The sequence below is a fragment of the Rhinolophus sinicus genome, chromosome 1 (genome assembly GCF_057876585.1).
Source record: "Rhinolophus sinicus isolate RSI-liver-muscle chromosome 1, RSI-T2T, whole genome shotgun sequence".
Classification (NCBI taxonomy): Eukaryota; Metazoa; Chordata; class Mammalia; order Chiroptera; family Rhinolophidae; genus Rhinolophus; species Rhinolophus sinicus.
Window position 1 is genome coordinate 16965995 of NC_142501.1, and position 16321 is coordinate 16982315.

General features: G+C 37.4%; 1 protein-coding gene across 1 annotated transcript in view; it reads left to right on the forward strand.

The window, feature by feature from the left end:
- The window catches only part of ALDH1L2 (aldehyde dehydrogenase 1 family member L2), a 53481-nt gene extending 37588 nt beyond the window's left edge, over positions 1-15893 (forward strand). The window contains exons 15-23 of the mRNA XM_019728462.3: positions 34-139; positions 4251-4338; positions 4855-4948; positions 6090-6189; positions 6810-6908; positions 8717-8882; positions 10599-10704; positions 13284-13483; positions 15418-15893. Of these exons, the coding sequence (XP_019584021.2) occupies positions 34-139; positions 4251-4338; positions 4855-4948; positions 6090-6189; positions 6810-6908; positions 8717-8882; positions 10599-10704; positions 13284-13483; positions 15418-15473 (1015 nt within the window). The 3' untranslated portion in view covers positions 15474-15893. The remainder of the gene's footprint in view (positions 1-33; positions 140-4250; positions 4339-4854; positions 4949-6089; positions 6190-6809; positions 6909-8716; positions 8883-10598; positions 10705-13283; positions 13484-15417) is intronic.
- The last annotated feature ends 428 nt before the right edge of the window (positions 15894-16321 follow it).

A 16321-nucleotide genomic window follows, 5' to 3' on the forward strand; every position in this document is an offset into this window, starting at 1 on the left:
ACAACTGAAGATGTCGTCTTTCTTCCTCTGCAGTGTCTGTGCCATCGTCATCCCCTGGAACTACCCGCTGATGATGCTGGCGTGGAAGAGCGCCGCCTGCCTGGCAGCAGGCAATACCTTAGTGCTGAAGCCAGCCCAGGTAATACGAGGGGCCAGGTGCAACGTCGCCTCCTCTCCTAATTACTTAGAATCAGAGACATACATTTACAGATATTATGTCTTTAAACAAAAATGGGGTCGCGTATTATGACATCACTTCATCTATCACGAGCATCATTTCACATTAGTAAACATTCCTTTTGGATAGCTCCCAATGCATTCTATGGAGAGTCCATAATTTAAAACTTCCATGACAATGGAAGCAAGCATAGTTTCCTTCAGTGAAACCCACTGAATTTCTACAAACCAATTCAATAATTGCAAAATGGCAAATGCTCAATAACTGTGGAAAATTAGGGACAGTGAAAGAAAAAGTATCATACAGGCATTCAAATTTTAATCATCAAAAATGTTGTAAAGCTATGGAAGATAAGGGAAAAGCATGTAAAAGAATATACATAATTGTGGCAACTGTGTGAAAATATGTTCATGTGAATAACAAGAAAATAGTAAAAAATAACTCAGATGATAGAGTTCTCAAAAATATCTTTTAATCTTATAACAGCTTTTCAAGAAAAACAATTTGGTAGCCAACTTAACGTAGCACCTGGCTGAGCATTTGGTATGTACACTGCACAGTAGTAGACATTCTGAGGTGCACAGGTCATAGAGAAAACACGGGCTCTGTTCTAGAAGAGTTCACAGTTTGTTCCCTATCAGCTCTCCTTTCTCATCTTCTTTTAGAACTTAAAAAAATACATGTCATTTGGCATACCTATATAGTCATGTGACCACAGCCATCTTGGTTTATTCATTAGGAACAATTTCATTTAAAAAAAAATGCCGTGTTTCCCTGAAAATTAGACCGGGGCTTATATTAATTTTTGCTCCAAAAGACGCACTAGGGCTTATGTTCAGGTGATGTCCTCCTGAAAAATCATGCTAGTACTTGTTTTCTGGTTAGGTCTTATTTTCGGGGAAACACGGTAGGTATACATTCAAAAATTTCAAAATTCAGAAGATACAAAGAAGTAGATAGTGAAAAGTCTCTCCCCTATCTTCATTCCCCCAGCCAACCAATTTACCTCCCCAGAGACAACCAATATTATTCATTGTTACTTATTAGTTTCTTAGGTATTTCAGAGATACTCTGCATATTACAAACATACATATATAATTAATTAAATAGATAGATAGTTAAAAAAATATCTATTAATCCATTGAAAAACACAAAGGGGGAAAAGGGGAAAGGAGAAAATGCTAATCAGCAGGCATAAAGTTTCAATTATGCAGGATGAATACTCGTAAGTTCTAGGTATCGGCGTTACACCATTTTGCCTATAGTATCTCACCAGAGAATATCTTCTTCCATTTGGTAGGTTATCATTTCATTTTGTTAATGGTTTGTTTCCTTTGCTGTGCAGAAACTTTTAGTGTAATGTAGCCCCATTTGTTTCCTTTGCCTGAAGAGATATATAAAAAAATATTATTAAGAGCAATGTCACAGAGTTTACTGGCTATGATTTCTTTTAGGAGTTTTATAGTTTCAGATCTTACATTTAAGTCTTTAATCCATTTTGAGTTTATTCTTGTATATGGTGCAAGAAAGTGGTCTAGTTACATGCATTTTTTGCATGTATCTGTTCAGTTTTCCCAACCCCATTTATTGAACAGAGTGTCTCTACCTCATTGTATATTCTTGCTTCCTTTGTCATAGATTAATTGACTATATAGGCATGGGTTTGTTTCCGAGCTCTCTATTCTGTTGCATTGATCTGTGTCCATTTTCATGCCAGTACCAATGTGTTTTCATTACAATAGCCTTGTAGTATAGTTTGATATCAGGTAACGTGATATCTCCAATTTTGTTTTTCTTTCTCAAGATTGCTTTGGCCATTTGGGGTCTTTAGTGGTGCTATATACATCTTAGGATTATTTGTTATAGTTCTGTAAAAAATGGCTTTGGTATTTTGATAGAGATTGTATTGAATCTGTAGATTGCTTTGGGCAGTATGGACATTTTAATGATACTAATTCTTCCTATTTATGAGCATAGTATAGCCTTCCATTTATTTGTATTTTCTTCAATTTCATTCTTCAGTGCCTCACTGTTTTCTGAGTAAAGGTCTTATGTCTCCTTGGTTAAACTTATTCCGAGGTATTGTATTGTTTTTGATGCAATTGTTGATGGGATTGTTTTCTTAATGTCTCTTTCTGCTAGTTCATTATTGATGTATTGAAATGCAATCGACTTCTGGATATTAATTTTGTATCCTATTACTTTACTGAATTTATATATTGGTTCTAATAGTTTTTTTGGTAGAATCTTTAGGCCTCTCTATATGTAGTCTCATATCTTCTGCTCAACTCTGTTCTGACGCTAACTACCTGGAGTTTTAGCGCTGACCCCAGGTGAAGGGCTCAGTCTCACAAGACTGCCCCCACTTCTGATGTCAATTGCAAACCCTGGATAGCCGGTACTTCTGAACAACAATTATAAATCAGAAGTTCCGATGACCCCCTTCTCAGGTGGGATAATTTACTAGAATGGCTCACGAACTCAGGAAATCACTTTACTTACTATGACTAGTTTATTATAAAGGATACCAATGAACAATCATTTTGAAGAGGTACATATGGCAAGGTTTGGAAGGGTCATGAGCACAGGGGACTTCTGTCCCCATGGAGTTCAGGTGAGCCATCTTACCATCACGTGGCTGTGTTCACCTACCCAGAAGCTCTCCAAACTCCATTGTTTAGGGAGTTTTATGGAAATTTCATTATGTAGGTTTGGTTGATTAAATCATTGGCTACTGGTGATTGAACTCCAGCCCCTCTTCCCTCCTCCAGGTTGGGCTGAAAGTTTCAACCCTCTATTCATGGCTTGATCTTTCTGGTGACCAGACCCCAGCCTGAAGCTACATGGGGGCTCCCAGCTCCCAGCCGTCAGTCATCTCATTCATATACAAAATACAGTTTTCACTTGAGATTCCAAGGGTTTTAGGAACTGTGTTCCAGGAACTGGAGAGAAAGACCAAATATATATTTCCCATTATATCTAAGTTTTTAAATACCATTCTTCACTAAAAGAAACCTAGGCTCCTTGAAGAAATGGCTGGAACAGGGAAAGTACAAGATGTGCCTGGAACATCTTGTTGGGTCAAAAAGCAAGGAAGTGCTCCAGGAATGATTGTGATATGTCAGAAAGACACAGGAGCCATACTAAAGGGGCGCCCATCAATCACATCTGGAGTAATTTGAACAACAAAAGAGATTACAATGGTAAAAGATTATAACCTGCTAAATAAAGTAAGACTCCATGTGTTCACACTGATATTAGCAAATTAAAGAGAAGGTAAAGCTCTTATAGTAGAAAGCCAACTAATACATGTAGAAGGAATGATGGAATTAGAAAATCACCATTTAGCAACCACCATACTAATAATTGATCAGGCAGGACTTATCAATGGGTGCTAAAACTAGTGGATGGAAGTTTAAGGATTAACTAGATATTTAAATAGTCTCAAAATATTTCCCTAAATATGTTTATTAATTACAAAATGTAAAACAGTAACTTACAGTGATGAAACCTGGCAGATCACCGTTACCAAATGATCAAAATTAACATTTCTAATATTGGGATTATTATTCCTCCTGATACGATGCATGAGGAGAACTCAGCATCACTCCTGTGGTGTTCTTGCCAAAAGTTCATAACCTGACTCTAATCATGGGGAAACAGCAGACAAATCCAGACAAAAGGACATTGTACAAAACAACTGGCCCATACTCATGTCAGTCATTTTGTCAGTGTCATGAAATATAAAAGGAAACTCAGAAACTTCCAGAGTAAAGGAGACTACAGACATGATAACTAAATACAATACACGGTCTTGGATTTCCTATTTCTATAAAGCACATTATCGGGACCCCTGGTGAAACTGAATAAAAGGTATAAATTAGGAATTCTCGGTTGTTCATTTCCTGATTTTGATCATTGTGCTGTGGTTATGTAAAAGAATCTTTTGTTTTTAAGCAATGCACGCAGAAGTATTTAGGGGTAAAAGGGTATGTCAGAGGAAAAGCTGAGTACTGATCTAAAGGATGAGTCAAGAGTCTGAAGGAGATAATTGCTGTCTGCTTCTGCTCAGGTCACGCCCTTGACTGCTTTGAAGTTTGCAGAGCTCTCTGTTGAAGCAGGCTTTCCAAAGGGGGTAATCAACATTATTCCAGGCTCAGGTAAGCCACCAAAGGACCCACTTCGCTATAATTAGTGAATGGTACAGGGGTAGCTGAGTGGCTGTTTTCCCACTGGAGTCTTGTCCTGAATTATAACTGTATTAAAACTAAGTACAGTTTACTAAACAGTTGAGGATAAATATACTCACCGTACCCTAAAATCTTTCTTTTTAATTAAAATGTATATACCCTGAAATCTTAAAGTGGAAATATAACAATGCGTGAGTCTGGTGCGAGCGGTCCACATTATAAAACTACCCTAAGGTGGTCCATTTCAATTTTTAAAAATTACTTTGGAAGACAAAAGCCAAGGCTTACCCATTTGGGGGTGGGGGGTGGGGGGTGGAGGCTGAAAATTGCGTGCAGGACATTATTTAGATTTTTGCAGTTTATAATTAATACAGAAAAAGTAAAACTGAGATTCAAGTAAGAGCTTAGAAATCTCCTCCCATGAATTCAAAGCCACCTTGACCATCAGAACTTGAGTAATTCGTGTTTGATTCCCCAATGCTACAGGGGGCGTAGCAGGACAACGGCTTTCGGAACATCCTGATATCCGCAAACTTGGTTTCACTGGTTCCACTCCTATTGGCAAACAGATCATGAAAAGGTATTGGTTTTAGTATGTCGACTTGCTGTTGCTCCTGTTAAACCCGGTCTTGGGTTTTGTTTTTGCTTTTTTAAGTAGGGTGCTTTGGAGGGGGTAAAAAACACGTCGGATTTAGAAGAGAAATCTACTTACCACTGTTGGGTATTGACATGTTTGAACAGAATAAAGTGCTTTCCAACATGGAAAGCCACAGTCAATAAAAATAGGCCCACGTTGAAATGCTATTCCCTACTGGTAGCTTTCATAATCCAGCACAAAATATTTTCTGCGCTTAAGCTGTAGCTCAAATTGTTTCTGAAACCAAAAAGACATATAAATGACAAATCTGGATTAGTAATAAAACAAGTTTCTAAAAAGAAGTAATGTTAGGTGTTTTTTTTTAATTGCAAATAGTCTAAATATCCAAAATAAGGCAGTGGTTAAAGTATGTCAACATAATAGAATGCTGTGCAGTTATGTCCATGGAGCATTTTTAATAACATTGAAAAGTGTTGTTAAATGGTAAATGGAAAGAAAAGTTAGGTATCAAATTTTATCTATTGGATGATCCTAACTGTGTTAAATAAGGCAAAGACTATCATTGGACCCAGACCAGAAATAAGCATTCCAAAATGGTGAAGACAATGGTCATTGAGCTATGGAACTGTGATTTTTTTCCTTTTTTGTGCATTTAAAAAAAATTTTTTTAAAGATGTTTTAAATAATACTTTTGTAAGAAGGGGTAAATAAACGATATACTTCTAAAAATCTTTATATTTTTTCCAATGCTCTAGTAATCTGGTTTGAAGCTAAATTCCTTGCAAAAGGAATTCCTTTACGTAACCAAAATTCTTGTTCCTAAAGAATCTGAATTTACCTATAAGAATCTCTGATCATTTATCACAGAATTTAAAACCAAACTTTTTGTTATGGAAAATTTCTAACACATACAAAGCACACAGAATAGCAGGTACTCCCATGTACTCACCACCCAGCTTCAACAATTATCACCATCCTACCATTCACGTTTCGTCTTTGCATAAGTTTCTTAATATTTCTGAGGCTCAATTACGTTTTCTGTGTCAAATTTTATGGTTAAGAGAGAGACAGACAGACAGAGAAACAGAAACTAAATGTTCATTTACCATTTATTTTTCTCTAGCTGTGCTGTGAGCAACTTGAAGAAAGTTTCCCTTGAACTTGGTGGCAAATCCCCCCTTATAATATTCAGTGACTGTGAACTTGACAAGGCTGTGAGAATGGTAAGAGTGAGTCAAATCTAACTAAATAGGTGCCTACTTGTAAAACACATTTCACCTCCTTGTTCATCAGAAATCTTAAAGTGAGATTTGGTTTCGTCCAGTCATAAATAGAAACTGTTCTCTTTATGGTTTAGATTTCGGAATTCTCAAAGCAGTTAACTTTTAAAATAATGTCTTTATAATTTATCTCATTAAGGTGTTTTTAAAACTTGAGGGGCAAGGGAATCTTTCTAAACATTCATGATTTATACAAACTAACGTAGAGATCTTAAAAACAAAATTTGATATACAAGTATTTCATTTAAATGTATAAAATAATCTACATTTTTTTTTTTTTTTGCAATTTGGCTTTAGTGGTATTTCCTTATTATTATACACATTTTTTTAAGTGCTCATGGATCAAAAGGGGGAAAGAAGAAACAAAATCCCTAAAAACATGCTAGATCAAAATAGAATATTTCCAAGCAGCTCTCATCACTAACTAGGCCAAGAAATTGTGCTTTTCTGTGATCCCTCTGTGTTATCTGCTGTCTTCCAATAACATCTAATTCTCATACAATTTTATGGCAATCTTGACTTCCCAAGTAATGTTAACAATCTTTTCTCCTCTGCTGCCGAAGGGCATGGGAGCAGTATTTTTCAACAAAGGAGAAAACTGTATTGCAGCTGGGCGATTGTTTGTGGAAGAATCCATCCACGATGAATTCGTGACAAGAGTGGTAAGTAAGGCACCTTCAAATTTGCTCCATGAGTTGAAGAGAAATTGCTTGCACTTGAAAAGTACTTCTGAGATTTAATGAATTTTTAAGTGTGATAATACTCCTGTGGTTATATTTTTATAAGAAAACAACACAGTCCTTATCTTTTAGAGCTACTTTCTGACATATTTACAGGTTCAATTATATGATGTTTAGATTTTGCTTCCCTCTTGCTCCCCAGGAGGGGAGGAAGTGAGTGGTGAAATAAACTGACCTTGAGTTTGTAATTGTTGAAGTTGGGTGATGGAGACATAGAGTTTTATTATATTGTCTACTTTTATGCGTGTTTATAGTTTTTCATAGTAAAAAGTTATAGGCCTACATAAAAAAACCTTAAGAGCTGTTGTTACCTATGTCTTGCACTGCATTTATAATTTATTAGATCTTTGACACTTTATGTCTTTATAAACCCCTAAATTGACTATGAGAGATACACTGCTAGAGCCTTACAAATCCTTAATTCACAGTTAATAGGACAGCATATCATTTCCTCCTTAAGATAGATGATAGATAGATAGATAGATAGATAGATAGATAGATAGATAGATAGATAGATAGACACCCACTGTAGATTAGTCATGATTCTATAAATATGGGACTAAAAACCATTTACAGAACTATTAAGATGAATTCTGTGACAAAAATAAACTCTAAGTTATGCTACATTATATTATTATGATGGTAATAGTAATCATAAATTTGTTTATATTTGAAAAACCAGCATCCAGCTTATTTTTTCAGAGCCAGTTCCCCCACCCCACCCCCAAGAAGCAAACATTCTTTCTTCATGAGAGTGGAAAACAAGGAAGTCATATGGAGAGGCAGATGGTGGGCAGTGGTTGCCTCCTAAATACACTGTAATTCAATTTTCTGCTTCAGTAAAATACAGCTGCATTACTACATGTCATGGGTTTTCACAACTATAACTTGTTGAAATTTCAAATCCTGAAACCGGAAATGTCAAGGATTTACTGTATCAGTCCATCAACAAACATTTTGTACACATGTAATTTATATTCATTCATTCATTCATTCATTCATTCATTCGACAGCTTTTTCTTGAGCACTTAACTGAGGGCTTATTGCCTAAATTAAAATCCATGGGTTTGCAGGGTCACGGTAACTCCCATTCTTTCTCCTTACTAGAATTGGACTTAATATTAGAAAATGCAGAAATACGTTAAGATAACTGAGGTGCATAAAAAGCTGTTAGAAAGACATGTCAGTGATGAACACTGTTCTGTCAAGACTGTTTTTCATCGGAACAGTTTAGCAATTCTTCTGGCATGGCCATACCATGAGAATTTCACAAGAGCAGTCTGCCACATTTGGGGAGAGAAAAAAAAGATAACAATGTGGCCATTTCGGAAGTTCTTTTGCCACGAAGAGTGTAAGTATGCTGCATTACCGAAAATTCCAGAACATCAGGTTTACTATTTTAATGGATTAACATTCAGGATAATTTTTAAATAGCTTATGTTCTGTTAGAACTCAGTGGTTAAAAGCTTAGGTTTTCAAGTCAAGAAAACTAAAGTATTTGGTGGCTATGTGTCCTTGGGCAAGTCACTTAACCTCTCCAAGTCTGTTTATTCATGTGTAAGATGGAAATAATAAATGCCCACCTCCAGTGCTGCTTTGAAGACTAACTGACAACATATATTTTAACAGCTGCGTGCAACACCCACCACCTGGTAGAAGCTCAGTCATGGGTACATTATTATTATTATTATTAACAGTCAATTATGTTTTGTGAACTGGGTGACATACAGGTGGAAGAAATTAAAAAGATGAAAATTGGTGATCCACTTGACAGAGCTACTGATCATGGGCCCCAAAATCATAAAGCCCATCTGGAAAAGCTTCTGCAATACTGTGAAGCTGGCGTAAAAGAGGGGGCCACGTTGGTATATGGCGGAAGACAAGTCCAAAGGCCAGGTAAGGTCGGCTTCGTAGGAGGTAGAAGGGGCGCCTGCTGCTAAGTTGGAATGGATGGTAACAGTTTTCATGGCAGTACCAGCTTGCTTCAAAAGTCAGAAGAATTAATTTCTAGATCCTACTTGGCCACTTATAAGCTGTGGCACCTTGGATAACACAGTTTTTCTGAACCTCCTTTATAAAATGGTTTGAAATGTGCATACCCTGCTTTACCAGGCTGTGAAAATCAAATAACAAAATAGAGATGACAGGCCCTTAGCTGTACAGTAAACACATGTAGTAGATAATTGTGTTAGCACTGGTGACCTTGATTCCTGGTACTGTGAGATTTAATCTTAGCCAGCATATCTGGGGAAGGATTCATTCCTCTTGTATATGAGTAAAGAAGTACCTGTTACTGAAATGTGTGAATGGCTCACTTTCATGATAACCAAAAGGAGAAACAGACAAACAACTGCAAAAACTCTTTTTTTGTTGTTGTTGTTACTGTTGGAGGTAGATTGTGCACCAACACCCTACTCTGAAAATTGGTAATTAGACGGAAAAAATTCAACCTTTATGCTGTGTTTCCTATGTGAATTGAATTTCTGGATAACTAAGTAGTTGATAAAGGAGACATTTTTTTGCAGCAGAATCTCTGCAAAATAATGTGGAAAAAAATGACAGAATAGAAAAATCGCCATTTTTCACTCTCCAACTCAATGAAATAATTGATTCAATCCATGAATCAAGGGAGGTTAAAGTTATTAGGTGAAAGGTTGATGGAAACCTGAGGATTTGTAAGATACCAAAGTGTCATCCCAAAGATTGCTTGCCAGTCATAAGGAAAAAAAGCACAATTTTATAATGGAGAGGTCAAATTGTTACTACTTGGAACCTCTGGTCAATCTTAGCATCAATGAAAGCAGAACTGGATAGGATGTGTCTCCTAAGGGATGTCATGTATACCACACAGCATCACCTATATGCTTGCCAAAAATGTGTAACATGCTATTTAGGTCAAATTTTCCATTAATAAGAAATATAGGGGATAGAAGAATAAATTTAAATATCATCCCAAGAAAGCAATGACAAATCTAAAATGCAAGATATTCTGCAGAATAACTGACGCAGTCTGTTTAATGTGTCAATGGCATGAAAAATAAGGGGCAGGGATAAGGGAGGAACACATTTAAAATATCTGACAACTAAATGCAATGTGTAGAACTTATTTGAATCCTGACAAACAGATCAACTGTAGACATTTTCTAGACAATCTAGACATTTTGTAGACAATCAGAAATTTAATACAAATTATGGATAAGGAATTAGCGTTAAATTTGTTAGGTATGATAATGTATTATGATATGTAAGAAAATGTCCTTGTTTTTTACAGATTTGTACTGAAATACTTGGAGGTCAAAGTTGTAATCTCTGGAATTTTCTTTAAAATATCTCAGCAAGGAAAAAATGAATCGAATATAGTAAAATATGAATAAATATTTATTTTACTACTTATAATACTATTTTCTCTACTTTTATATATGTTAGAAATTTTTGTAATAAAGACATTTAAAAAAATGAGAACCTAGGCATGCTAATGCCAAATAAGAAAATGAAAGTTTTTTTGGTTTTACTAACCCAGATGGAAGAAAAAAATTGTAATGTAATTAAATGAGAGAACTGTTAATTGAAAATTACCCTAGAATTTATGGTTTTCTTCTGTTTTTCAAATAGGCTTTTTCATGGAACCAACTGTCTTCACAGATGTGGAAGACCACATGTACCTTGCCAAAGAGGAATCCTTTGGGCCCATTATGGTCATTTCTAAATTCCAAAATGGGTATGTTCTTCAGGCACAATTTAATAAGTTTTGACTTCAGTTTTTTTCTTCTGACATTAACCAATACTTCTGATAACCAATGTAGATTGTAACATATTTTTGCTTCTTAGCTTAAATTAATGGCTAACATTATGGGATTTCAACTGACTGAATTTTAGTTTTTAGTACAGTTGACATTTGAAATGTCTCTGGAATAAGGTAAATAAATGAAAGTGACAGAACGAGGTTTTCACATTTACATGCCTAGGGAAGGCAGCATCTTAGAAATCTGATTTTCTGAAAGAAAGAGTGCTGCCTTCAAAAGCCTATTCAACTTTTTATAGAAATGTCTTCAATCACCATATAATCAACTGTAAATGATATACTGGTTTGCTATAGTACATGAAACTTTCCAAAGTATTTAGCATATCAAAGAAGGCCATATGGGAACTGAGCTCATATAAGAATATTTAATACAATAGACTCTCATGGTATAATACCAAGAATTCTTCTGAATTCTGGCTTTAGTTTTTCTTCAATCAATGGTAAGGTGCAAAAAAAACCAAAAACAAACAAACAAAAAAAACCCCAGAATACAGAGTTCAGAAGGACTTCTTGGCCCTTGATAGACTATTGTATGGGACTCTGGGGGACACTAAAGCTGTAACGAGTAACCTTTTGGCACACTGATTCAAGCAAGGATGCTGTTACCCCCATTTCCTCACTATAAATTTCCCTGTAGGATAGCATTTGTGTTAAACATGCAGGGATTAGAAGCCAGACTTGTGGGATATAAAGCTAGATAAGTCACAGTTCCTGTCCTCAAGGAGCTTGCCATCTACTGGTGGAGATAGCAAGGATATGGGCTACTAACCACAGAAGGCCAAAGGCAGGATGGAACAGTGGGTAGCATCTGCCCTCTGACCCCGCACCTGACTACCTCTGTGTGCTTGGGCCGTTCCTTAATCACTCTGTGCCTTGGTTTATTTGTAAAATTGGGTTATTAATAGTATCTACCTTTTTGGGTCATTCTCAGGATTAAGCAGCGCGTTTACGATTGGTGCTGCTCCTATCACTATGTCTGCTGTTATCCTAGAAGTGGTCAAAGTCTACTCTGATGCTTTGTCATCTCAGTGGTCCTCAACGAGCAGTGGCATAAAGCCATGTCTCTGCCTTAGTCCAGTCTATAAATATTTGAGTCCCTCCCATATGCAATGCCTCAAGAAGTGAGCAAGTTTAGCAGAGCCTCAGTTCACTCCAAGTTAGGTTCCAAGTGTCTCATGCGAGTTTAAAATTGTGGGTAGTCAAGATTATCTTTGAAAATGCCTCTGGAAGGCTCTACATTAAAGTGTGTACTGGAGGGAGGGGCGTTATCACTGTGAGGGATATAAATGATAAATGTTTAACTGTTACATTGTTTTGTTCACCTGAAACTAATTTTTTAAAATGTTAACAAACAAACAAACAAACGAAAAGCTTGTGCTGTTGCTGAAAAAATTCAGCACAACTGATTTTCCCTCTAGTTTTGGAATAGATGCTGTTTCTTTACCAGAGCACATGCTGAAATACTTGTATCTACTGGCCGTGTTGTACAAAATGTGGGCATTTCTAAACATTAGGATGACACTCATCAAGGTGAGATACTCACTCTCTGACAAGCTCATTGGAAGTGGACCCAGCTGAGAGGTGGGCAGGTTCCCATCTCCACTTACATGGCCGTGTACACATACTATGTCAAAAGGCAGGGAAATCACCAGACCGATTTAAGGGGATTATTTTACTTGCCTCGTATTGAATTAGCATGTTAATTGCATTCACTCTCGTGTGCTGATGCAACACCACTCTATAAAGAAGAATAAGATGTTATCTCTGTCCTCTGGGAGCTTCCGGTCTAGTTAGAAGGTGAACCCCAAGTACGTGAAGATTTAAACCAAAACACTGAGTTGGAGGAATTTGTGCTTCCTGATTATAGCTGACTTTTCTCGAGTATTTACTGTGTTCCAGACACTGCTAGCTCATTTAATCCTCACCAGCAATGAGACAGGTGCTATTATTATTATTTCCATTTTCACAAGACTAAATGAAAGCATGGGGAGATGAAGTCATTTGTCCAAGGTCACCAAGGCGGACTGGCTGCAGAGCCCTCTCACTGAGTCACCACCTTTGACCCGTCAACTGTGGCGCTGGTGGGAGCTGGGAAGGCTTCAGAGTGAGGCATCAAAAGAGCCTTGAAGTGTGTGTGTAAAATCTGAAGAGACAGACGGAAATAGGGGGCTGCTCTGAGAATACCTCTAGAAATGGGACTTGGGAGAAGAGGGGAAATGAGAAAGTCATGAAGAAGCTTGAAAAGATGACTTCAGATCAGATTTTAAAAGGTGTTGCATGATATATATGAGAAATATAATAGTAGAATTGTAATATTTCATCGGGAGTTTCTTGTGGTATAAGCCTGGACTATTTCATTTATAAAAAAATTTAAGGAGGTCGGCAGTAATGTTTTCCTGTTTCTAACACAGAGGGGGAAAATATTAGAACATAAAATGGGAGTGTTGTGCTTTACATTTAATGGAGTTTTATGTCTTCCTAAAAACATCTTGTAGGGACATCGATGGAGTGTTGCAGCGAGCCAATAACACAGAGTACGGTTTGGCCTCAGGGGTTTTTACAAGAGACATAAATAAAGCGATGTACGTGAGTGAAAAACTAGACGCGGGAACTGTTTTCATTAACACATACAACAAGACAGATGTGGCAGCCCCTTTTGGTGGAGTTAAACAATCTGGCTTTGGAAAAGATTTAGGTATGCTTTACTTTTCTACTGCATGTTCCCTTTGTTGCCACATCACAGAAACGTCTGCTCTGTGTTTTGTGCGACACTTGTGTACTGTTCTGAAGGGCATTTCCTACACGGCAGTTGGATCTGGATTTACAAGGGTAATACAATGTTTTTAAATGTTAAACATTTTTTTGAACATACACAAATTGTGTGGAAAAGGGTTTCTTTTTAAAAGAAGATTAATGTTGAAAGGAAAAAGAAACTCAGACAATACCTTTTAGCTAAAAGAGGTTTGGTTTTTTACGTGACATTCAGCATGAACTTGGTTTAGCATTCGTGGGACTAAATGGAACCAAGAAAAGAAAATGGGTACAGGGCCATAACCAGCTGCTCCAAGAATAAATCCTGTCTCTGAGCTGTTTGGCGATATTCCAGAGTCAATGCTGCAATTGGCAGGATTGTCTGGGAATCTGGGAACCCAGATTTCGAATTTGTAGAAAGCCCAAGATGTAATTCATCATGAGCAGTGAGTGACACTGTCACATTTCAAGTAGTAGTTTCCTCTGAACACTAAACCAGGCCCTATTCTAACCAATTTACCTGTATGAGCACAGGCAATCCTCACAATAGCTCTGGGAAAGAAGCACTATTTATTATCCATATTTTATAGATAGAGAAAATAGGTTCTCAGAGAGGTTGGGTAACTTGTTCAAAGTTCCACAGCCAGCCACTGGCAAAGAGAATTCAAAGCCAGGCAATTTGATTGTGAAGCCCGTGTTCTTACTCCCCAGTCAGGCTGGCATGTTGTTTCAAAAATGGAAATATTTGTGATTTACTGAATCTGTTAATATAAGTTTGGTTAATTTGGGGTATTTTTACATTGTCTCTTTCTTGATGACTTCTGGCAATGTATTTGCAGCAATAAAAGTAGCTCTCCTTTTGAATTCCATTGAGTTGAAGGTAAAGTCATTTTTTTTCCATGCCTCCATTCTGGCTTTCATCTCTGCATCCAAAATACAGTGGGAGAGATTTTCTTAGGGAAATTACTATTATAAAGCAAGGTAACCGTGTTCCACTCATCTTTTGATTGAGCGTAATTGACTAGCTTCAGGGGTCTGTTTCATTATAAAGCAGTAGTATTTGCCTAATAGTTTCTTCTTCTCCCAATTTTAAACTCTTCTTAGCCAAGTGGTTCCAAGATACACACTGGATTAGAATCACTTGGGAACTTTAAAAAAATGTAATACAAAGGTGCTGATTTAATTGGTCCGGGGTGTGATCTGGGATCAGGAATTTTAAAAAGCTCCCCGAAGTGACTGATTCTATTTTAAGTTTATAACCTCTGTGTTAGCTCAACTTCCACTAGCGTCATCTACTCGTTAGCGTCACTTGTGGCGTTCATGTCCTTCCACTGCTATGGAAATCGGTGATGATACTAACTCAAAATAGAAACAGAAAGCAGACCTATCTATTGTTCTGCCTGGATACACCCTTCTGTGTTTATAAGATACCATGTAAATCAGGGAACTGCATTTTCCTTATCTTCGAAATGTGATTAGTATTGAGTACCGTAGGCAATCGTATCACAGTGATAAGAATTTGTGTATCTAAACATAAAAATGTACAGTAAAAACACTGCATAAAAGATAAAAATGGTACCCCTGTATGGGGTGCTTCCTGTAAATGGTGCTTATAGGACTGGCCGTTGCTCCGGGTGAGTCAGTGAGTGAGTGAGTGTGAAGGCGAGGACGTAGTGTACACTGTAGGCTTTATAAACACTGTGCACTTAGGCTGCACGACATTTATGAAACATCATGAGATCAAATCAAGTACAAGGGAAAAGGATGTAGTCGAGACACGGTCAACACGAGATGCACAACCATGAGGCTTAGGCTGGACTTAATTGAATCACAACCTGCAGTTTCACGTGGTCCATCCCCTGCTTTTCTCTTCCTTAGGTGAGGAAGCGCTAAACGAATACCTCAAAACCAAGACGGTGACGCTGGAATATTAGAGCAATGCCATCATCAGGAAAGCCTTGGCAGGCAGCCCTACTCCTCGACTCCCGACACCCTGAAGAAGCCTGGGTGTGCAGGGAAGGAGGTATCAGCCCTGAGCCAAAAACACACGCATGGACCATGAAGACAGGCCACATGCCTAAGCATTTGCTTATGGCCTGAGCTGTACGCCTTTCATACCTTTCAATGACTTCCACGTGTGCGTTTTTGACTATGTTGTATCGTATCACACGTATTGCTAACCTGCCAGTGTGCTTGTCTCCCCGCCAAAGCGGCTCCAGTCCTGTCTGTTCATCTTGAAAACGTCAAAATCATGCAGTCATAATACACAAGGTGCATTTTTGGAAGCTTTGTATAACATGTACAGGTTTTAACCTCTGAATCACACATTTGGGTTATTAAAAAAAGATTTTCTATAATTTGTTCTCAAGAAACAGTATATCCTGTAAGGATTGTGAAAGGAGTTCCTTTTTTTCATATTTGGAAATAAGATACATCTTTGTGCCTTTGATGTTCTATTTTTCAGCCCACTGCGCTGGGTGAGCAACCTACAAACAGTTCTTGAGGACCTACCGTGTTTCCCTGAAAATAACACCGAGTCTTATATTAGTTTTTGCTCCAAAGACGCATTAGGGCGTCTTTTCAGGGGATGTCTTATTTTTTCATGTACAACAATCTACATTGATTCAAATACAGTCATGTCATCTTCTTCTGGAACATCGTCATAACGTACTAAATGCGTCCGTCTGGCTGACGATCTTAACTGGGGCTTATTTTCGGGGTAGGCCTTATTTTGGGGGAAACACAGTACTAGGTACAAGATACTGTATTCTGTCCTGAGGAG